Source organism: Gadus macrocephalus, chromosome 17 (assembly GCF_031168955.1).
Source record: "Gadus macrocephalus chromosome 17, ASM3116895v1".
Classification (NCBI taxonomy): Eukaryota; Metazoa; Chordata; class Actinopteri; order Gadiformes; family Gadidae; genus Gadus; species Gadus macrocephalus.
In genome coordinates, this window is record NC_082398.1 from 18,621 (window position 1) to 42,776 (window position 24,156).

General features: G+C 44.9%; 2 protein-coding genes and 1 long non-coding RNA gene across 16 annotated transcripts in view; 1 reads left to right on the plus strand and 2 right to left on the minus strand.

Annotated features, from left to right (window-relative positions):
- ank2b (ankyrin 2b, neuronal) overlaps positions 1-24,156 on the plus strand; it is a 141,862-nt gene that overhangs the window by 11,301 nt on the left and 106,405 nt on the right. The window lies entirely within an intron of this gene.
- Positions 15,874-23,224, minus strand: LOC132445616 (THAP domain-containing protein 6-like). Its single transcript, XM_060035704.1, has 5 exons — positions 23,149-23,224; positions 22,904-22,978; positions 22,179-22,437; positions 21,758-21,911; positions 15,874-16,413 (listed from the first exon to the last, which is right to left on the minus strand). The coding sequence occupies exons 1-5, from the start codon at positions 23,218-23,220 to the stop codon at positions 16,401-16,403; spliced, it is 573 nt and encodes a 190-aa protein (XP_059891687.1). The 5' UTR covers positions 23,221-23,224; the 3' UTR covers positions 15,874-16,400.
- Positions 19,589-20,979, minus strand: LOC132445679 (uncharacterized). The gene is made up of 3 exons (XR_009522683.1): positions 20,822-20,979; positions 20,599-20,721; positions 19,589-20,165 (listed from the first exon to the last, which is right to left on the minus strand). It is a non-coding gene; the product is annotated as an uncharacterized LOC132445679 (long non-coding RNA).

Sequence of the window (24,156 nt, forward strand, 5' to 3'; positions counted from 1 at the left end):
ACCCTAACCCTAACCCTAACCCTAACCTCCCTAACCCTAACCCTAACCCTAACCCTAACCCTAACCCTAACCCTAACCCTAACCCTAACCCTAACCCTAACCCTAACCCTAACCCTAACCCTAACCCTAACCCTAACCCTAACCCTAACCCTAACCCTAACCCTAACCCTAACCCTAACCCTAACCCTAACCCTAACCCTAACCCTAACCCTAACCCTAACCCTAACCCTAACCCTAACCCTAACCCTAACCCTAACCCTAACCCTAACCCTAACCCTAACCCTAACCCTAACCCTAACCCTAACCCTAACCCTAACCCTAACCCTAACCCTAACCCTAACCCTAACCCTAACCCTAACCCTAACCCTAACCCTAACCCTAACCCTAACCCTAACCCTAACCCTAACCCTAACCCTAACCCTAACCCTAACCCTAACCCTAACCCTAACCCTAACCCTAACCCTAACCCTAACCCTAACCCTAACCCTAACCCTAACCCTAACCCTAACCCTAACCCTAACCCTAACCCTAACCCTAACCCTAACCCTAACCCTAACCCTAACCCTAACCCTAACCCTAACCCTAACCCTAACCCTAACCCTAACCCTAACCCTAACCCTAACCCTAACCCTAACCCTAACCCTAACCCTAACCCTAACCCTAACCCTAACCCTAACCCTAACCCTAACCCTAACCCTAACCCTAACCCTAACCCTAACCCTAACCCTAACCCTAACCCTAACCCTAACCCTAACCCTAACCCTAACCCTAACCCTAACCCTAACCCTAACCCTAACCCTAACCCTAACCCTAACCCTAACCCTAACCCTAACCCTAACCCTAACCCTAACCCTAACCCTAACCCTAACCCTAACCCTAACCCTAACCCTAACCCTAACCCTAACCCTAACCCTAACCCTAACCCTAACCCTAACCCTAACCCTAACCCTAACCCTAACCCTAACCCTAACCCTAACCCTAACCCTAACCCTAACCCTAACCCTAACCCTAACCCTAACCCTAACCCTAACCCTAACCCTAACCCTAACCCTAACCCTAACCCTAACCCTAACCCTAACCCTAACCCTAACCCTAACCCTAACCCTAACCCTAACCCTAACCCTAACCCTAACCCTAACCCTAACCCTAACCCTAACCCTAACCCTAACCCTAACCCTAACCCTAACCCTAACCCTAACCCTAACCCTAACCCTAACCCTAACCCTAACCCTAACCCTAACCCTAACCCTAACCCTAACCCTAACCCTAACCCTAACCCTAACCCTAACCCTAACCCTAACCCTAACCCTAACCCTAACCCTAACCCTAACCCTAACCCTAACCCTAACCCTAACCCTAACCCTAACCCTAACCCTAACCCTAACCCTAACCCTAACCCTAACCCTAACCCTAACCCTAACCCTAACCCTAACCCTAACCCTAACCCTAACCCTAACCCTAACCCTAACCCTAACCCTAACCCTAACCCTAACCCTAACCCTAACCCTAACCCTAACCCTAACCCTAACCCTAACCCTAACCCTAACCCTAACCCTAACCCTAACCCTAACCCTAACCCTAACCCTAACCCTAACCCTAACCCTAACCCTAACCCTAACCCTAACCCTAACCCTAACCCTAACCCTAACCCTAACCCTAACCCTAACCCTAACCCTAACCCTAACCCTAACCCTAACCCTAACCCTAACCCTAACCCTAACCCTAACCCTAACCCTAACCCTAACCCTAACCCTAACCCTAACCCTAACCCTAACCCTAACCCTAACCCTAACCCTAACCCTAACCCTAACCCTAACCCTAACCCTAACCCTAACCCTAACCCTAACCCTAACCCTAACCCTAACCCTAACCCTAACCCTAACCCTAACCCTAACCCTAACCCTAACCCTAACCCTAACCCTAACCCTAACCCTAACCCTAACCCTAACCCTAACCCTAACCCTAACCCTAACCCTAACCCTAACCCTAACCCTAACCCTAACCCTAACCCTAACCCTAACCCTAACCCTAACCCTAACCCTAACCCTAACCCTAACCCTAACCCTAACCCTAACCCTAACCCTAACCCTAACCCTAACCCTAACCCTAACCCTAACCCTAACCCTAACCCTAACCCTAACCCTAACCCTAACCCTAACCCTAACCCTAACCCTAACCCTAACCCTAACCCTAACCCTAACCCTAACCCTAACCCTAACCCTAACCCTAACCCTAACCCTAACCCTAACCCTAACCCTAACCCTAACCCTAACCCTAACCCTAACCCTAACCCTAACCCTAACCCTAACCCTAACCCTAACCCTAACCCTAACCCTAACCCTAACCCTAACCCTAACCCTAACCCTAACCCTAACCCTAACCCTAACCCTAACCCTAACCCTAACCCTAACCCTAACCCTAACCCTAACCCTAACCCTAACCCTAACCCTAACCCTAACCCTAACCCTAACCCTAACCCTAACCCTAACCCTAACCCTAACCCTAACCCTAACCCTAACCCTAACCCTAACCCTAACCCTAACCCTAACCCTAACCCTAACCCTAACCCTAACCCTAACCCTAACCCTAACCCTAACCCTAACCCTAACCCTAACCCTAACCCTAACCCTAACCCTAACCCTAACCCTAACCCTAACCCTAACCCTAACCCTAACCCTAACCCTAACCCTAACCCTAACCCTAACCCTAACCCTAACCCTAACCCTAACCCTAACCCTAACCCTAACCCTAACCCTAACCCTAACCCTAACCCTAACCCTAACCCTAACCCTAACCCTAACCCTAACCCTAACCCTAACCCTAACCCTAACCCTAACCCTAACCCTAACCCTAACCCTAACCCTAACCCTAACCCTAACCCTAACCCTAACCCTAACCCTAACCCTAACCCTAACCCTAACCCTAACCCTAACCCTAACCCTAACCCTAACCCTAACCCTAACCCTAACCCTAACCCTAACCCTAACCCTAACCCTAACCCTAACCCTAACCCTAACCCTAACCCTAACCCTAACCCTAACCCTAACCCTAACCCTAACCCTAACCCTAACCCTAACCCTAACCCTAACCCTAACCCTAACCCTAACCCTAACCCTAACCCTAACCCTAACCCTAACCCTAACCCTAACCCTAACCCTAACCCTAACCCTAACCCTAACCCTAACCCTAACCCTAACCCTAACCCTAACCCTAACCCTAACCCTAACCCTAACCCTAACCCTAACCCTAACCCTAACCCTAACCCTAACCCTAACCCTAACCCTAACCCTAACCCTAACCCTAACCCTAACCCTAACCCTAACCCTAACCCTAACCCTAACCCTAACCCTAACCCTAACCCTAACCCTAACCCTAACCCTAACCCTAACCCTAACCCTAACCCTAACCCTAACCCTAACCCTAACCCTAACCCTAACCCTAACCCTAACCCTAACCCTAACCCTAACCCTAACCCTAACCCTAACCCTAACCCTAACCCTAACCCTAACCCTAACCCTAACCCTAACCCTAACCCTAACCCTAACCCTAACCCTAACCCTAACCCTAACCCTAACCCTAACCCTAACCCTAACCCTAACCCTAACCCTAACCCTAACCCTAACCCTAACCCTAACCCTAACCCTAACCCTAACCCTAACCCTAACCCTAACCCTAACCCTAACCCTAACCCTAACCCTAACCCTAACCCTAACCCTAACCCTAACCCTAACCCTAACCCTAACCCTAACCCTAACCCTAACCCTAACCCTAACCCTAACCCTAACCCTAACCCTAACCCTAACCCTAACCCTAACCCTAACCCTAACCCTAACCCTAACCCTAACCCTAACCCTAACCCTAACCCTAACCCTAACCCTAACCCTAACCCTAACCCTAACCCTAACCCTAACCCTAACCCTAACCCTAACCCTAACCCTAACCCTAACCCTAACCCTAACCCTAACCCTAACCCTAACCCTAACCCTAACCCTAACCCTAACCCTAACCCTAACCCTAACCCTAACCCTAACCCTAACCCTAACCCTAACCCTAACCCTAACCCTAACCCTAACCCTAACCCTAACCCTAACCCTAACCCTAACCCTAACCCTAACCCTAACCCTAACCCTAACCCTAACCCTAACCCTAACCCTAACCCTAACCCTAACCCTAACCCTAACCCTAACCCTAACCCTAACCCTAACCCTAACCCTAACCCTAACCCTAACCCTAACCCTAACCCTAACCCTAACCCTAACCCTAACCCTAACCCTAACCCTAACCCTAACCCTAACCCTAACCCTAACCCTAACCCTAACCCTAACCCTAACCCTAACCCTAACCCTAACCCTAACCCTAACCCTAACCCTAACCCTAACCCTAACCCTAACCCTAACCCTAACCCTAACCCTAACCCTAACCCTAACCCTAACCCTAACCCTAACCCTAACCCTAACCCTAACCCTAACCCTAACCCTAACCCTAACCCTAACCCTAACCCTAACCCTAACCCTAACCCTAACCCTAACCCTAACCCTAACCCTAACCCTAACCCTAACCCTAACCCTAACCCTAACCCTAACCCTAACCCTAACCCTAACCCTAACCCTAACCCTAACCCTAACCCTAACCCTAACCCTAACCCTAACCCTAACCCTAACCCTAACCCTAACCCTAACCCTAACCCTAACCCTAACCCTAACCCTAACCCTAACCCTAACCCTAACCCTAACCCTAACCCTAACCCTAACCCTAACCCTAACCCTAACCCTAACCCTAACCCTAACCCTAACCCTAACCCTAACCCTAACCCTAACCCTAACCCTAACCCTAACCCTAACCCTAACCCTAACCCTAACCCTAACCCTAACCCTAACCCTAACCCTAACCCTAACCCTAACCCTAACCCTAACCCTAACCCTAACCCTAACCCTAACCCTAACCCTAACCCTAACCCTAACCCTAACCCTAACCCTAACCCTAACCCTAACCCTAACCCTAACCCTAACCCTAACCCTAACCCTAACCCTAACCCTAACCCTAACCCTAACCCTAACCCTAACCCTAACCCTAACCCTAACCCTAACCCTAACCCTAACCCTAACCCTAACCCTAACCCTAACCCTAACCCTAACCCTAACCCTAACCCTAACCCTAACCCTAACCCTAACCCTAACCCTAACCCTAACCCTAACCCTAACCCTAACCCTAACCCTAACCCTAACCCTAACCCTAACCCTAACCCTAACCCTAACCCTAACCCTAACCCTAACCCTAACCCTAACCCTAACCCTAACCCTAACCCTAACCCTAACCCTAACCCTAACCCTAACCCTAACCCTAACCCTAACCCTAACCCTAACCCTAACCCTAACCCTAACCCTAACCCTAACCCTAACCCTAACCCTAACCCTAACCCTAACCCTAACCCTAACCCTAACCCTAACCCTAACCCTAACCCTAACCCTAACCCTAACCCTAACCCTAACCCTAACCCTAACCCTAACCCTAACCCTAACCCTAACCCTAACCCTAACCCTAACCCTAACCCTAACCCTAACCCTAACCCTAACCCTAACCCTAACCCTAACCCTAACCCTAACCCTAACCCTAACCCTAACCCTAACCCTAACCCTAACCCTAACCCTAACCCTAACCCTAACCCTAACCCTAACCCTAACCCTAACCCTAACCCTAACCCTAACCCTAACCCTAACCCTAACCCTAACCCTAACCCTAACCCTAACCCTAACCCTAACCCTAACCCTAACCCTAACCCTAACCCTAACCCTAACCCTAACCCTAACCCTAACCCTAACCCTAACCCTAACCCTAACCCTAACCCTAACCCTAACCCTAACCCTAACCCTAACCCTAACCCTAACCCTAACCCTAACCCTAACCCTAACCCTAACCCTAACCCTAACCCTAACCCTAACCCTAACCCTAACCCTAACCCTAACCCTAACCCTAACCCTAACCCTAACCCTAACCCTAACCCTAACCCTAACCCTAACCCTAACCCTAACCCTAACCCTAACCCTAACCCTAACCCTAACCCTAACCCTAACCCTAACCCTAACCCTAACCCTAACCCTAACCCTAACCCTAACCCTAACCCTAACCCTAACCCTAACCCTAACCCTAACCCTAACCCTAACCCTAACCCTAACCCTAACCCTAACCCTAACCCTAACCCTAACCCTAACCCTAACCCTAACCCTAACCCTAACCCTAACCCTAACCCTAACCCTAACCCTAACCCTAACCCTAACCCTAACCCTAACCCTAACCCTAACCCTAACCCTAACCCTAACCCTAACCCTAACCCTAACCCTAACCCTAACCCTAACCCTAACCCTAACCCTAACCCTAACCCTAACCCTAACCCTAACCCTAACCCTAACCCTAACCCTAACCCTAACCCTAACCCTAACCCTAACCCTAACCCTAACCCTAACCCTAACCCTAACCCTAACCCTAACCCTAACCCTAACCCTAACCCTAACCCTAACCCTAACCCTAACCCTAACCCTAACCCTAACCCTAACCCTAACCCTAACCCTAACCCTAACCCTAACCCTAACCCTAACCCTAACCCTAACCCTAACCCTAACCCTAACCCTAACCCTAACCCTAACCCTAACCCTAACCCTAACCCTAACCCTAACCCTAACCCTAACCCTAACCCTAACCCTAACCCTAACCCTAACCCTAACCCTAACCCTAACCCTAACCCTAACCCTAACCCTAACCCTAACCCTAACCCTAACCCTAACCCTAACCCTAACCCTAACCCTAACCCTAACCCTAACCCTAACCCTAACCCTAACCCTAACCCTAACCCTAACCCTAACCCTAACCCTAACCCTAACCCTAACCCTAACCCTAACCCTAACCCTAACCCTAACCCTAACCCTAACCCTAACCCTAACCCTAACCCTAACCCTAACCCTAACCCTAACCCTAACCCTAACCCTAACCCTAACCCTAACCCTAACCCTAACCCTAACCCTAACCCTAACCCTAACCCTAACCCTAACCCTAACCCTAACCCTAACCCTAACCCTAACCCTAACCCTAACCCTAACCCTAACCCTAACCCTAACCCTAACCCTAACCCTAACCCTAACCCTAACCCTAACCCTAACCCTAACCCTAACCCTAACCCTAACCCTAACCCTAACCCTAACCCTAACCCTAACCCTAACCCTAACCCTAACCCTAACCCTAACCCTAACCCTAACCCTAACCCTAACCCTAACCCTAACCCTAACCCTAACCCTAACCCTAACCCTAACCCTAACCCTAACCCTAACCCTAACCCTAACCCTAACCCTAACCCTAACCCTAACCCTAACCCTAACCCTAACCCTAACCCTAACCCTAACCCTAACCCTAACCCTAACCCTAACCCTAACCCTAACCCTAACCCTAACCCTAACCCTAACCCTAACCCTAACCCTAACCCTAACCCTAACCCTAACCCTAACCCTAACCCTAACCCTAACCCTAACCCTAACCCTAACCCTAACCCTAACCCTAACCCTAACCCTAACCCTAACCCTAACCCTAACCCTAACCCTAACCCTAACCCTAACCCTAACCCTAACCCTAACCCTAACCCTAACCCTAACCCTAACCCTAACCCTAACCCTAACCCTAACCCTAACCCTAACCCTAACCCTAACCCTAACCCTAACCCTAACCCTAACCCTAACCCTAACCCTAACCCTAACCCTAACCCTAACCCTAACCCTAACCCTAACCCTAACCCTAACCCTAACCCTAACCCTAACCCTAACCCTAACCCTAACCCTAACCCTAACCCTAACCCTAACCCTAACCCTAACCCTAACCCTAACCCTAACCCTAACCCTAACCCTAACCCTAACCCTAACCCTAACCCTAACCCTAACCCTAACCCTAACCCTAACCCTAACCCTAACCCTAACCCTAACCCTAACCCTAACCCTAACCCTAACCCTAACCCTAACCCTAACCCTAACCCTAACCCTAACCCTAACCCTAACCCTAACCCTAACCCTAACCCTAACCCTAACCCTAACCCTAACCCTAACCCTAACCCTAACCCTAACCCTAACCCTAACCCTAACCCTAACCCTAACCCTAACCCTAACCCTAACCCTAACCCTAACCCTAACCCTAACCCTAACCCTAACCCTAACCCTAACCCTAACCCTAACCCTAACCCTAACCCTAACCCTAACCCTAACCCTAACCCTAACCCTAACCCTAACCCTAACCCTAACCCTAACCCTAACCCTAACCCTAACCCTAACCCTAACCCTAACCCTAACCCTAACCCTAACCCTAACCCTAACCCTAACCCTAACCCTAACCCTAACCCTAACCCTAACCCTAACCCTAACCCTAACCCTAACCCTAACCCTAACCCTAACCCTAACCCTAACCCTAACCCTAACCCTAACCCTAACCCTAACCCTAACCCTAACCCTAACCCTAACCCTAACCCTAACCCTAACCCTAACCCTAACCCTAACCCTAACCCTAACCCTAACCCTAACCCTAACCCTAACCCTAACCCTAACCCTAACCCTAACCCTAACCCTAACCCTAACCCTAACCCTAACCCTAACCCTAACCCTAACCCTAACCCTAACCCTAACCCTAACCCTAACCCTAACCCTAACCCTAACCCTAACCCTAACCCTAACCCTAACCCTAACCCTAACCCTAACCCTAACCCTAACCCTAACCCTAACCCTAACCCTAACCCTAACCCTAACCCTAACCCTAACCCTAACCCTAACCCTAACCCTAACCCTAACCCTAACCCTAACCCTAACCCTAACCCTAACCCTAACCCTAACCCTAACCCTAACCCTAACCCTAACCCTAACCCTAACCCTAACCCTAACCCTAACCCTAACCCTAACCCTAACCCTAACCCTAACCCTAACCCTAACCCTAACCCTAACCCTAACCCTAACCCTAACCCTAACCCTAACCCTAACCCTAACCCTAACCCTAACCCTAACCCTAACCCTAACCCTAACCCTAACCCTAACCCTAACCCTAACCCTAACCCTAACCCTAACCCTAACCCTAACCCTAACCCTAACCCTAACCCTAACCCTAACCCTAACCCTAACCCTAACCCTAACCCTAACCCTAACCCTAACCCTAACCCTAACCCTAACCCTAACCCTAACCCTAACCCTAACCCTAACCCTAACCCTAACCCTAACCCTAACCCTAACCCTAACCCTAACCCTAACCCTAACCCTAACCCTAACCCTAACCCTAACCCTAACCCTAACCCTAACCCTAACCCTAACCCTAACCCTAACCCTAACCCTAACCCTAACCCTAACCCTAACCCTAACCCTAACCCTAACCCTAACCCTAACCCTAACCCTAACCCTAACCCTAACCCTAACCCTAACCCTAACCCTAACCCTAACCCTAACCCTAACCCTAACCCTAACCCTAACCCTAACCCTAACCCTAACCCTAACCCTAACCCTAACCCTAACCCTAACCCTAACCCTAACCCTAACCCTAACCCTAACCCTAACCCTAACCCTAACCCTAACCCTAACCCTAACCCTAACCCTAACCCTAACCCTAACCCTAACCCTAACCCTAACCCTAACCCTAACCCTAACCCTAACCCTAACCCTAACCCTAACCCTAACCCTAACCCTAACCCTAACCCTAACCCTAACCCTAACCCTAACCCTAACCCTAACCCTAACCCTAACCCTAACCCTAACCCTAACCCTAACCCTAACCCTAACCCTAACCCTAACCCTAACCCTAACCCTAACCCTAACCCTAACCCTAACCCTAACCCTAACCCTAACCCTAACCCTAACCCTAACCCTAACCCTAACCCTAACCCTAACCCTAACCCTAACCCTAACCCTAACCCTAACCCTAACCCTAACCCTAACCCTAACCCTAACCCTAACCCTAACCCTAACCCTAACCCTAACCCTAACCCTAACCCTAACCCTAACCCTAACCCTAACCCTAACCCTAACCCTAACCCTAACCCTAACCCTAACCCTAACCCTAACCCTAACCCTAACCCTAACCCTAACCCTAACCCTAACCCTAACCCTAACCCTAACCCTAACCCTAACCCTAACCCTAACCCTAACCCTAACCCTAACCCTAACCCTAACCCTAACCCTAACCCTAACCCTAACCCTAACCCTAACCCTAACCCTAACCCTAACCCTAACCCTAACCCTAACCCTAACCCTAACCCTAACCCTAACTCATTCGAATTAAAGGGTCAAAGCATATGAGGACATTAAGGCCATGAATAACAAGCGCCGGCCAGTGCCTTGCATCTCTATCCTAACTGCGAAGTCGTCGGACGACGTGGGGAGATTCATGAGTTAACCCTGACCCTGCAGTATGGAACCAGCCAGGCAGACTCGGGCCTGGTACCCAACGTCACCAACCACATGCCCTCTAGGCCGTGAGGGTAAGATGGACCATGCATCCACTCTCCTTTACCGGAGAGATTACCCCCACCCACAAACTGAAAATGTTGTTGTACTTGACTCGGGCAATGACAATAAAAGGCTTTCTATTCCTATTTTGAATGTCAAGTTGTTGTTTAGATTAGAAATCTAATTGATTTACTGTCTTTGTTTTTGCACTAGATGGCGCCATTGGGTTAGTATTACCAATACTTTCACAAAATAAAGGCGTATTATGCAACCATACAGAAATACCATACTGAGCAAGGTGTTTCAAAGTTGACATTAAATAAAAAATGAAATACTTCGATCAGTCTAATTGGTTTTATGTACTGACTAACCACACACCTCCGTCCTCCGTTCCTAGCCTACTCACCATCAGAAGAGCTGTAGGTGAGCGGTAGACAAAAGTCAACAGCCCCTGCAACCAAGAGACTCGCGTTTTACGTGCTTACAATGATTCCTACATTTCATCACGATAAACATAAGCATAAACCAACAGCAATATGACCCCGTAGCCTATAGCCTACGACATCACTCCTCATCATTTAAAGCAATACATTACATAGAAACAATGCTATGAATATATATCCATAAAACACGGGACTATACAACATATTAGGTGTAAAAGCAGTTAACAGAGAGCTACACGGTCCTTTTCAAAAGGGCAAGGGTGTAAGAACAGCCTACATATATGTAGGCTGTATATACACAGTATATTCAGATTCAGCCACATCAGTTCCAGCTAATAGCAGTTACCTTTGATGGAAATTATTAGACTGTTGGTGGGCTTTTCAACCACCACTCCGTACTTGGCAAAGTTTGTATGATTCGTATTGGCTATGATTCCTATTATTGAAATTCTTACTTTTATACAAACAGAATAATTGTAGCATTATTTTATTACAGATTTTATATTCTCAACTCTTTCAAATTTGGGTTAGTTTTGTTGTTTTTTTTTCAACATTCGAATAACCTTACATCATTATAAAAATCTCGCCGACGGCGGTGCCGGCCAAACAGGCCAACAACGGCGTCGGGAGCTCTCGGGGTTAGGGGTCTTGCTCAAGGACCCTCGACGATCGGCTAGGTTCTGAGCGAAGATCGAACTGGTAACCTTACGATTACCAGACGACCGCGCTACCACCTGAGCTAATTGCCGCCCCGAGATACAACGCAACATTTGGTAATTTTATCATCGTACTCAACAGCTCCTCCAGGATGCAGGATGTTTTACTCATCCTGCTCCGTTCCTGCAGCAAAAAGTAACAAAGTTATAACTCAGTTATTATTATCATATTATTGATCGAATGCCCATCCCTCAATGGGCATAACCCATGCCAATGCTTTTCCTGTACCGAATTGGACAGCGTTAATAAACTGCTGATGACAGTTGGTTAAGGCAGAAGAGCACTTGTGGTTTCGGGGACCGTCGTCTGCTGATTACTTCACACAATATCAGGCTGTACGCTTGAATGGGAGTAGATTGGCTGTACGTCGGAGAGTTGTGATTGGCTGTTTTACGCTACAGCTTTGGTTGTAGTCATATCAACCACATGTAACTAGACGCTGTGCGTCGGAGAGTGATCGGGCAGCAGCTATGGAAAGATTTTACGAAGAAATTACAAAATAGGGTTCACCACACCTTGACCAACACTAGCCCAAACCAGAGAGCAGAAAGGCAGTGATTCGGAAGGCATCAATAAAATACACAATAAAAGGTAAGTCACACAGTTTGAATTAACTTCACTTAACTTTAACTTTCAACAGTACTTCAAAATAAATGTAGTTTAGATGTAAGATAGAATAAAAGTGTTATCATACTACTGGGTATTAAAAGCCATCCTAAATAAGTCGGGTTTTAGCCTAGATTTCAAGAGGCCCAGGTCAGAAATATTAAAGTCCTGGCTGTGGCAGGTAGGCTATTTAACTTTCAACAGTACTTCAAAATAAAATGTATTGTAAAGCACATTTAAGAAACAACAACAGTTGACCAAAGTGCTAATAAAAAGAAAATACCAATAGAACAAGTAAATAATAAAACATTCATACATTTGAAAAGACGATAATAACAGTAACAAGAGTAATAATAATGACAGTAATAACAATGGTAACATTGGACAGACGTTGCCACAATGCAATAAATCAATGTACAAACAGGATCAAAAGACTAAAAGATGTGATAAAGATGAGGTAAAAGAAAGGTTATACTGAATTAAAGGCAATAGAGAAGAGATGAGTTTTAAGATTTGATTTTAAAATAGCTACAGAGGGGGACAATTTAATATGCAGTGGCAAGCTGTTCCATAGTTAAGGGGCAACAGAATACCTTGTGTGTCTGTTACAAACGTAACTTCTTGACACTATATCTGCACATCTTTGCTTGTTGCAGATGTCCCTCTTGCCTGTCCTCCAGCCCCTGCACGTCGAGAGGAGCATACACCCGTTTGTGCCCAGAGGACATTAATCCGTGAGAACTGTCACATGTTGGACTTTCAAATGTACTTTTGAGAATACTTTGGAAAATCTCATGAAACTGTGACAAAAACCCTATTTACTTTGACATAGGGTTTAGGTAGCTTCCCTTTCAAATCGAGTTTGTTTTGTTTAATTATTTTCGCCTTATTTCACTCCGAAGAGAAGCTTCATTTGTGTATCGTTTGTGTGCTAAGCAGCAATAAACTGCTTGTTATTTTGACTATGCGTGTGTGGACTCCTATTTATGCTAGGCAAAAAATGAACATTAAACATGAGAAGAATTGTGATTTTGCTTTCGGGTATGTGTATGTATGCACAAATACACACACACAGATAAGTGAAAAATATCTTAAAAGTATGTACAGGTCCTTCTCAAAAAATTAGCATATTGTGATAAAGTTCATTCTTTTCCATAATGTAATGATAAAAATTAAACTTTCATATATTTTAGATTCATTGCACACCAACTGAAATATTTCAGGTCTTTTATTGTTTTAATACTGATGATTTTGGCATACAGCTCATGAAAACCCAAAATTCCTATCTCAAAAAATTGGCATATTTCATCCGACCAATAAAAGAAAAGTGTTTTTAATGCAAAAAAAGTCAACCTTCAAATAATTATGTTCAGTTATGCACTCAATACTTGGTCGGGAATCCTTTTGCAGAAATGACTGCTTCAATGCGGCGTGGCATGGAGGCAATCAGCCTGTGGCACTGCTGAGGTCTTATGGAGGCCCAGGATGCTTCGATAGCGGCCTTAAGCTCATCCAGAGTGTTGGGTCTTGCGTCTCTCAACTTTCTCTTCACAATATCCCACAGATTCTCTATGGGGTTCAGGTCAGGAGAGTTGGCAGGCCAATTGAGCACAGTAATACCATGGTCAGTAAACCATTTACCAGTGGTTTTGGCACTGTGAGCAGGTGCCAGGTCGTGCTGAAAAATGAAATCTTCATCTCCATAAAGCTTTTCAGCAGATGGAAGCATGAAGTGCTCCAAAATCTCCTGGTAGCTAGCTGCATTGACCCTGCCCTTGATAAAACACAGTGGACCAACACCAGCAGCTGACATGGCACCCCAGACCATCACTGACTGTGGGTACTTGACACTGGACTTCAGGCATTTCCTTCTCCCCAGTCTTCCTCCAGACTCTGGCACTTTGATTTCCGAATGACATGCAAAATTTGCTTTCATCCGAAAAAAGTACTTTGGACCACTGAGCAACAGTCCAGTGCTGCTTCTCTGTAGCCCAGGTCAGGCGCTTCTGCCGCTGTTTCTGGTTCAAAAGTGGCTTGACCTGGGGAATGCGGCACCTGTAGCCCATTTCCTGCACACGCCTGTGCACGGTGGCTCTGGATGTTTCTACTCCAGACTCAGTCCACTGCTTCCGCAGGTCCCCCAAGGTCTGGAATCGGCCCTTCTCCACAATCTTCCTCAGGGTCCGGTCACCTCTTCTCGTCGTGCAGCGTTTTCTGCCACACTTTTTCTTTCCCACAGACTTCCCACTGAGGTGCCTTGATTGGGCACTCTGGGAACAGCCTATTCGTTCAGAAATTTCTTTCTATGTCTTACCCTCTTGCTTGAGGGTGTCAATGATGGCCTTCTGGACAGCAGTCAGGTCGGCAGTCTTACCCATGATTGCGGTTTTGAGTAATGAACCAGGCTGGGAGTTTTTAAAAGCCTCAGGAATCTTTTGCAGGTGTTTAGAGTTAATTCGTTGATTCAGATGATTAGGTTAATAGCTCGTTTAGAGAACCTTTTCATGATATGCTAATTTTTTGAGATAGGAATTTTGGGTTTTCATGAGCTGTATGCCAAAATCATCAGTATTAAAACAATAAAAGACCTGAAATATTTCAGTTGGTGTGCAATGAATCTAAAATATATGAAAGTTTAATTTTTATCATTACATTATGGAAAAGAATGAACTTTATCACAATATGCTAATTTTTTGAGAAGGACCTGTATATATATTTATCATATATTGTATTATATATATATACATATATATAGTCTAACAAACCGATTTTCAAACGGTTTGGTTTGTCCTAAACGTCAGAGATGTAGGTATGACAGTACATACTGAGGAATAATTGTTAGGTTCTAAGAAAAATAGAATAATGTTCTAAAATAGGTACAAGATTTCCCTTTACAAATATACATCAAGAAAGGCTGCATGTTGAAATCCCCACCCTGTACAGAGATGTATTTATGTAATTATAACCATGTGTTTTCACATGAAATGAACATTAAACAGAACAGATAGGTGCAATAAATACACACATGCACAAGGTATTCATATTATTTATGTTAAATCAATATATGGACTACTAAAACTCAGCAATCCATTGTGTTGGTAACTTCACTCAAATCTATCTACAGTCAAGTATGCATTTAGACAAATACGATAAAATATGAAGATCATTTGTGCAACCTTTGTGGCTGTTCAAGAGACACTGAAGGCATGATGCCACCATAGGTTTGCAGAGAACTATACACAATATGCACACTGAAGGCCGCTGAAACCGCTGTCCATCCTCACGGGAAGGGGGTATGAGGGCCGCTGAAACCCTAGTGTCCATCCTCACGGTTGGGGGAAGAGAGAGAGCAAAAATGGGCGGGCCCACAGAGAGACCCACCAGGGTCGTAACATTGGGCTAATGCCCTTTGAAAAGGACTGTTTTATTGAGCTTCTGTCACATGTTATTGCTCTGTAAGCTTAGTGTAGTCATTTTAGCGATGTGGTGTAGCCTTAGCTTAAAAAACAAGGGCACAACTAGTGTTAGCAGCGTGTGGTGGCTGTCTGCGTGTTGCCGATGTGCTCCCTGAGCACCAACACATCCTCTGTACAATGTACAAGACTTCTAGCAGTTTGATGGGCTGTGATGGTCTGAAGCTAGCTGATGCTCTGGTCCTTGATGGCAGAGGCAGCGTCTGTCACCAGGCTGGCACGGCAGACATCACAGGACAGCTTCTTCAGAGCCCGTCTCACCTCAAATCCTGAAATTTGGGTTAGTATAATATCATAACTTATAATAATATGCGTGGGGAAATTAAGGAGACATTTCTTTTTCTGGACTGTCAAGATTGTTCTCTCACAGAGTTGACTATTGGCATTATCGGTTATAGGCTAAATCGACTTATGGTCAGCCTTTACCTGAAATGTACACGAGAGAGTTGTCCACAAGACCATCGTAGCGGACGGGAAGGTAGCTGTGGTCATGTACTAGGGCAGGAATGTCGGCAAACGGGGATGGAAGATCTTCTCCTCCTGCTAGAGAGGACATATCTACAGCTGACAGGCTTGTAGAGGTGTCGATGACCGCTGATAGGGACTCTGTCTCATCCGGTGCAGTCACATTGCCTCTGCATGGTTTAACAACTCCACACTGGGCCATCAGCTTTCTGAAGATGTATTTGAACTGGCAAGCATTAGGGTTGTTATTCCAGCCACCTTTAAAAAACACAACATATACGAGTATATCACACAGATATTATATTTTACCAAAAATGGAAAAAAAACATATGGACCGAAAAACTTTGCTGAAACTTTGTCACTTAGTGTTGCGGCTGGTAAAAATAAATGTTGAAACATACCAGATGCTCTGATGGAGTTAAAGAGATGTTCCGGAGTCACGTGGGTACGTCGAGCAAGATGGCAGCTCAGTAAAGATCTCCGCTAGCCCACCAATATATTTACTTAATTATCATATATCATAGTCCACTCATTTTTTTAAAAACAGCTTCCTAAGTAACTCTGAGTTCACCTGAACCCGAATGGCTACTTCGAAATATTAAAAAAAAAAAATGGCTGCGGGCCGCAGGTCGACCAGGAATAGTTTGTCTCCAAATGACGATGTGGGAACTGCTAGCTAAACGCAACAGAGCGACCAAACTACACCGAACATGGATCATCTTTATGCCGAGATCGTCAAAATGAGCACCATGCTGCAGGGGATTGCAGGAGATATTTTAACAATCAAACACACAACCTCTGAGCTGAAGAACACGGTGGAAGGGATACAGGAAAAGCTGGAAGAAGCAGAGGGCCGTGTCCAACAGCTGGAGGACACGACCGAGTGCCTAATGAGCAACAGAGAGCACGATGAGAAAAAGATGGACGCTATGTGGAACCGCATGCAGGTGCTTGAAAATCACAGTAAGAGACATAATGTGCGACTGGTGGGGTTTAAAGAAACCTTCGAAACAAACGGCACTATGGAGAGTTGTGTAAAGAGAGTTCTGGGCGAGGGACTCGGGATTGAAGTTGGCGGTGAATTTGAAATCTCGCTCGCTCCCGTGCCCAATGATGGACAACCGCCCAGACCAGTGCTGATCAGATTCCTGCGACAGTCGGCAAGAGATAAAGTAGTGAGAGCGGCCAGAGAAAAGCGTGGGATCGAATGGGAAGGCATGAGACTGTCCGTGTTTACTGACATGACACAGGAGCTTGCAGAGAAAAGAAAAACTTTTACATCTGTGAAGAGGTCGCTGCAACGGCTCAACATGAGATACACGCTGGAGCATCCAGGGTCCCTGCAATTCCCATGGAAGGGGAGGAACCAGAGTTTCGCAAGCGCCAAGGAGGTAGAGCAGTTCATCAGGGCGAACTGCAATACAGATGGGTGAGCTAGCTGATAGGCCTATAAGGAAGACTGTCTTGGACAATATTCAGAAAAAAGAGGCTGATTTAAAAGTGGACTATGTGGACAAAGAGTTGGGTGGTTGAGCTTGATATTGTTCTGCCTGAGCAACAAAGCCAGGGAATGAGTCTCTACTGGTTAGGTGTACATACCCCACGGACCAAAAGGTTAGGTTTATTTTCTTTTTTGTTTTGATTTTTTGTTTTTTATGGCTGGAGAAAAGCCAGAGGTGTTAGGCGGGCCCTTCCTAAATTAAGGTTTTTTTCTCTATGTGTTAATGTTTTTAGAGATGTTAAGGTTCTGTATGTTCATGTTCTTGATCACCTGAAAAGAGCACAAATTGTTATTGTACGTGGATGATATTTTTATGCTGGTAAAAGACCCATTGAATACGACGCCCCACTTAATGGACACAAAAAAATCATATTCCAAATGATCAGGGTACAAGATTAATTGGACAAAGTCGGAATCCATGCCTATTACGGGATTACTCAATTCAAACTTGATGACAAACTTTGGTTTTAAATGGGTACCGTACCAAAAGGGATGAAATATTTGGGAATAAAACTAAGCCAGGTTGTGGAAGAAATGCCGGCATTAAACTTTGAAGCAGTACTACAAAAAATGAAAAATAATTTAGATAAATGGGGGAAAATTAATCTGACATTATGGGGAAAGGTTAATCTTATAAAAATTGTGATTTTGCCGCAATTCAATTATATACTCATGATGGTACCAGTAACTATATCCCCTCAGATTTTCAAACGATATGACATAATAATTGAAGACTTTTTATGGGGAAGGAAAAGACCCAGAATTAAGTTTATCAAAGTGTGCTCACTTAGAGACAAAGGCGGACTGGGATTGCCAGACCCAAGATTGTATTACATCTCTTTCTAAATGGCCAAAATAACCAGACATGGAATAAAGATAATACATTAGAAGATGGAGGATGGCAAACCCCTTTACCGAGGGGGTTTGCCATCCTCCATCTTGGGTTGCTATTGAATATAAGATGGCACTCCCTTTTTCACCTATAGATAGACTCTCCCAGTGTTCCCTTAATTTACCCAATCCTATCATGGCACACTTATGGTATAACTCAATGATTAAAATTGGAAGGACACCAGTATTTTGGAAGAAGTGGCATAGTAGTGGTATATGTAACATTGCTGATCTATGTGAAGATCATGTGTTTAGATCATACTCGGACTTGGTGAGAAAATATAAGCTCAAGAGAAAAGACAATTTTTGGAAGTACTTTCAAATCAGGAGCTGTATTACCTACAAGATTCAGTACAGAGATGGGAACCACATCATGGATTACTTCAAACTACCTGGGGAGTGCAATTGCCTAGCTATGACTGTTATAACCGAAAAGTAATATGGGAGAAAGATTTGGGATGTATAATGGAGGACAGTACATGGTTCTAAAATTATATCTGACACTGGAAAGTACCTAAGGGAAGCCAAAGGGAATTCACCCAATCTAAAATAATACACAGGTACTACTTTACACCATTCATTACTCCCATTTTATGAATGGGAGTAATGAATAACAATTTATGTTGGAAATGTCAGAAAGAAAGTGGTACTTTATCACCCTGTATTTGGCAATGCCCATCTATTCAGCCCTTTTGGAGATTTGTTTTGGAGTACCTTGGCAAATGGGCCGGGAGAAAAATACCAGTCTCTACAAGACTTTGCCTGCTAGGTGACAGAAGTCAACTATGTAACATGTCAAGTAAAGAGTTTTCTGTCATCATGGTTGGCAGGGTTAGGCGATTCTTAAACACTGGTAAACACCTACAACTCCAGGGTTTAAAGAATGGGCTAACGCCATGATAAAAACAGCCTCATATGAACACATGCTTAATAAGCTGAATACTATAAGCAAGGATAGAGCACCAGCATGGGCTAGTTTGGGGGGGGTAAAGCTGACTAGTTTGCATCCCTGACCTTAAATTCACCATCAATTCACACCGTAACATGCAGACCATGCAATACATGAACATAAAAGAGCATCTCATGAACTCGATGCAGACAGGACAGAACATTTTACAGGACAGAGCATCTCATGAACTTGATGCAGACAGGAGGACAGAGCATCTGAACATGATGCAGGAGACACAGAAGACTGTGGATAAACAAGAGAACAGAGCATCTGTTGAACTTGTATCATGGACTTGAGGGATGCACTGAAACCAGTAGAGTTTTACCTTAGATAATTTAATGATTTGTAAATTGACTACTTGTATAAATCTAACGAATAATAAAATAAACACTTATTTTCTAATTGAGCACACAATAATTTAATTAGAATTAAGAATTTGAACGGGGCGACTACAAATGGTGTAAGTGCATCACCAATTGACACTATTTTAAAAGACCTCTTTGTTCGGTAAAGGGTTTTGCCATCCTCCATCTTCAAAGTGAGCAAGTACCCCCTGGGTTTTATCAAGAACTCCCTGGTGCTTGTCCAATTCCTGGAACCAAGGGGGGCTTTGAACCCTTTGGCTCTGGGATTGCGACTGTTCAAGATGTCAAACAGCTTGTCTGTTATCTATAAACAAATATATAAATTAACTGAAAGCACTTAAATCATCACTATAACTTAGTGTCAACAGGTATCAGATAGTAAACACCCAAGTATGAGGCATAGTTAGATTTGTCTCCATTTTCTCAAAATACATTTAAAATGTATATTGCTGCTTTGCTTTAAACCTGTAAATAGGAGATGTAACAATAAGGGTGTTTTTCCAGGAAAGTTCTTGCATAGTGTTGAATTTGAGGAGGGTCATAATTATTGAATCGTTCCTGATGCCAAAATGTTCTGTTTTGGGGTAGCTGACCAACATATCAACTACAAAGGGAGGGTGGGTGTTAAAAGGGTTAAAAGGGGTTAAAGCAATTAATCACTCGAATGTTGGTAAGAAGTTAACAGTAGAATTTTGGGAAATGTTTTTGGTCAATGATGCAAATCCTAGCTGCATTACCTGAATTAATTCAGAAGTAGCCTCACAATCTTTGAACTCTGCATAGCCCACGTCCTGCAAGGTGCGGACCGCCACTGCCACAGAGTTACTCAAAGTCTGAGCAGCCAGGGAGACCTTGATTGACTTTATAAGGAGATAGGTGGAGCACATTAAAAAACACAATAAAGCCCTAGAGCCCATTTCTATTGCGGCCCTCTATACATAAATCATCATGCAAACATACCTTCATCTTCTGATTAGCAAAGTTCACATGCTTATCTGTGACTCGGTTGGCAGCATGTAGTCCACTTTTCTTTCGGACATTGTTCAGCTGAACTATGTACTTCCAATTGATACTGCCAGTTATGCTTCTAATTGGGCTGTAATTGGCCTGCAGAATCAGAATTATTTTCACCGCACACGTCAACTGTAAAGCACCATATTCTGCAGAATTATGTAAATAAAATCAAAATGTATAAAAATCCAAACAGTCAGAGAAAATAGTACCTGCAACATATTGCGTGTCAACTTCAGTATGTGGCAAGTGTCCATCATAGCAAAAACATTGTCATGGGTTACTGGATGTGGGAAATGGGTCTTCAAGGGCTTACAGGGGTCTGCTTTTAAATCGCACCCAAGTTGGGTGCACATACTAATATTTGTTGCATGACCATCCATTGTCATGCACACCACCCTTATCTGACGATGATGCAAGCTCTTCTAATGCATTTACACTTTCTGTGATTCTGGTGTGAGGGACTTGGTCAAATAATATACAATTGCAGCTTTCCAATAACCTTGAAGCCCAACCACCAAGAACCTAGGAAGCCATGTCAGTCTCATTCAGTGGATACCCCATGTCCAGATATCCAAACATTGTTTATTTCTGAGGATCATGTTGGACGTGTTTTTTGATGTACATGGCATCCAGCATCAGAGTGACACATCCGTATTTGACATCATCTTCCTGACGCCGTCCTTCCAGCATGTCCAACATCATTTTATTGAGACCAGGTCTGGCATCAAGAGAGCTCAGCCACCTTGTATAATTAAAAAGAAGATATTTAACCGCATAGCCATTTAACCACTAACACAAGCATCCCTATGGTGGACCCACTAAATAATATTGTCTGTAGTGCTTAATGTAATTCAGTGTAAAATTAGACATCATGAAGAATACCTCTGCAATGAACTGGGATGTGGCAGGTGAATGTGCAGAGTATCTCTCAAGTAGTGATATGCCTTTGGACCATGCAGATGGAGCGTAAGGGCAAAATCTCTCTGGGCCTTGGTGTACTCTACGCCCTGCCTCGACAGGAGATGAACTGGACGATCTGAAATTCAATTAGAAAAAGTAATTCAGTAGGTCTCCTTTTAATGATAACTAGGAAGTCAACAAATAACATAAAATACCCAAAATATTGGCCTGGCCTCCTGGGAACGTCTCGGGATCCCCCCGTCAGAGCTGGTCAATGTGGCCCGGGAAAGGGAAGTCTGGGGCCCCCTGCTTGAGCTGCTCCCCCCGCGACCCGACCCCGGATAAGCGGATGAAGATGAGATGATGATGACCCAAAATATTTAATGTGATATTTTTATTTTACCTGAGTAGAATTCAAGCTTGTCTTTCAGCTCTTCGTTGATGAGATTTTTCTCCTTCAGTTCCTCCATAACAGCCTGCAAGTTGTTCTTGGCCCTGTTTTCTCTCCTGAAGCCATTGATCTTCTCCCGCTGCAGTTTCCTCACTCTCGCTGAGGCTTCTTCAGGTTTGGCCTTCATAGCCGTAGGGCAAGCAGGCAATGCATACAAGTGGTCGTCAGTGGCCTGCCGCTTGCGGCTCAATCTCCTCTCTCCAGTAGCTCCCTGTTGTTTTGGCAAAATATACAAACATATAAATAATAGTAATACGGAAATGAATAACTTACTTTTTCAACAATTCAATATTCACTTTTGAATTCCTGATCCTGAATGAATTTTTAGGTTCGCCAATCCTCCAACAGAGAACACGACAGCATATTTTTAAGAGATTGTACAGGCTTCTCCCCTTATAAGGCGTTTTGTGGCTCTGGACAAAAATATAAAGGTTGCCTACCCCTGGGTGTAGTTTCAATGTTCACACATGTTTATTCATTTCAGTGTGTGAGTGACAGAGAAAGTGAGATAGCCAGTGGTTTTCAAACTTTTTACACGGACTACCACCTCAAATAATATTGGGCTCTTAGACTACTAACACCATCATAGACCTGGCTACCATCAAGATAAAGGATTTAATATAACAAGGCATATGATGCTCTAATTAGTTTGTGACATTCCAAATGCAAATACTCACAACATCAGGCATCAAGTCCATTGCCAGGTTGTCTTCCACTCTTTTAGCTGTGGTTGTGCTTCTTGTTGCTACCGACTAAAATAAACATAAGTAAAGAAGTTTTGAGTGTCTAAAATGTGCTGTAATAAACAACACATTATATAACTTGCAGAAACAAAAACTAAAGTGTGACATTTAATCACATATTTATATTGATATATCAATCTTATACACCTTAAATTATAGTGGGTCAATGATACACATACCCTTTGAAGATGAGCTGGAAAGTTGAAAAGGGTGGGCACAACACCATCTCTAAGCCGGACATTCTGCCCCATCCTGTCAAAGGGTTGGCACAACACCATCTCTAAGCCGGACATTCTGCCCCATCCTGTCAAAGGGTTGGCACAACACCATCTCTAAGCCGGACATTCTGCCCCATCCTGTCAAAGGGTTGGCACAACACCATCTCTAAGCCGGACATTCTGCCCCATCCTGTCAAAGGGTTGGCACAACACCATCTCTAAGCCGGACAGTCTGCCCCATCCTGTCAAAGGGTTGGCACAACACCATCTCTAAGCCGGACAGTCTGCCCCATCCTGTCAAAGGGTTGGCACAACACCATCTTTAAGCCGGACAGTCTGCCCCGTCCTGTCAAAGTCCTCCCTCCTGAAGTGGTCACTCCAGAGCAGTGTCCTGTCAGAGGCAGCAAAACAGTCACTTCTTAGGGCAATTTCCCACTATATCCTCATCACTCTGGCTTTGGGAAACATTAAAAAAGTGAGAAATGCACCCAGATATATGAATTATTGTCAACATTTTCAATCAGTATTTAAGTTTAACCACACTAAAAACAATAAAAAGGTGTCCAAAATTTCATTCAGTGATTGTGTTAACAAACATATTCTAAAAAGCCTTGTGTCAACAACAATCTAGCAATACTATTATGTCATAGTAGCCCCGCTGTTCCTGTGTAACAGGACCTGTATTGACTTCCACTAAGTAACTAACAATTATCCTAAAAATAAAAGTCAGAATATTGTAATATCCTACAGGTGAAAGGTGATCCTACAGGTGAAAGGTGATCCCACAGGTTCTCGTTTCGAGAGTTCGCAGATTAACGCATCCGTAGGCTGCACAAAAGTCTGGCATCTTCACTTGTCAGCAATTTCCTGCAGAATTCATAATGTAAGACAAACAAACCCGATTGGAAATCATGTGCAACTTCAGTTTAATCATGTTCAACTTAAATTATATTGAAAATAGCAATTCTG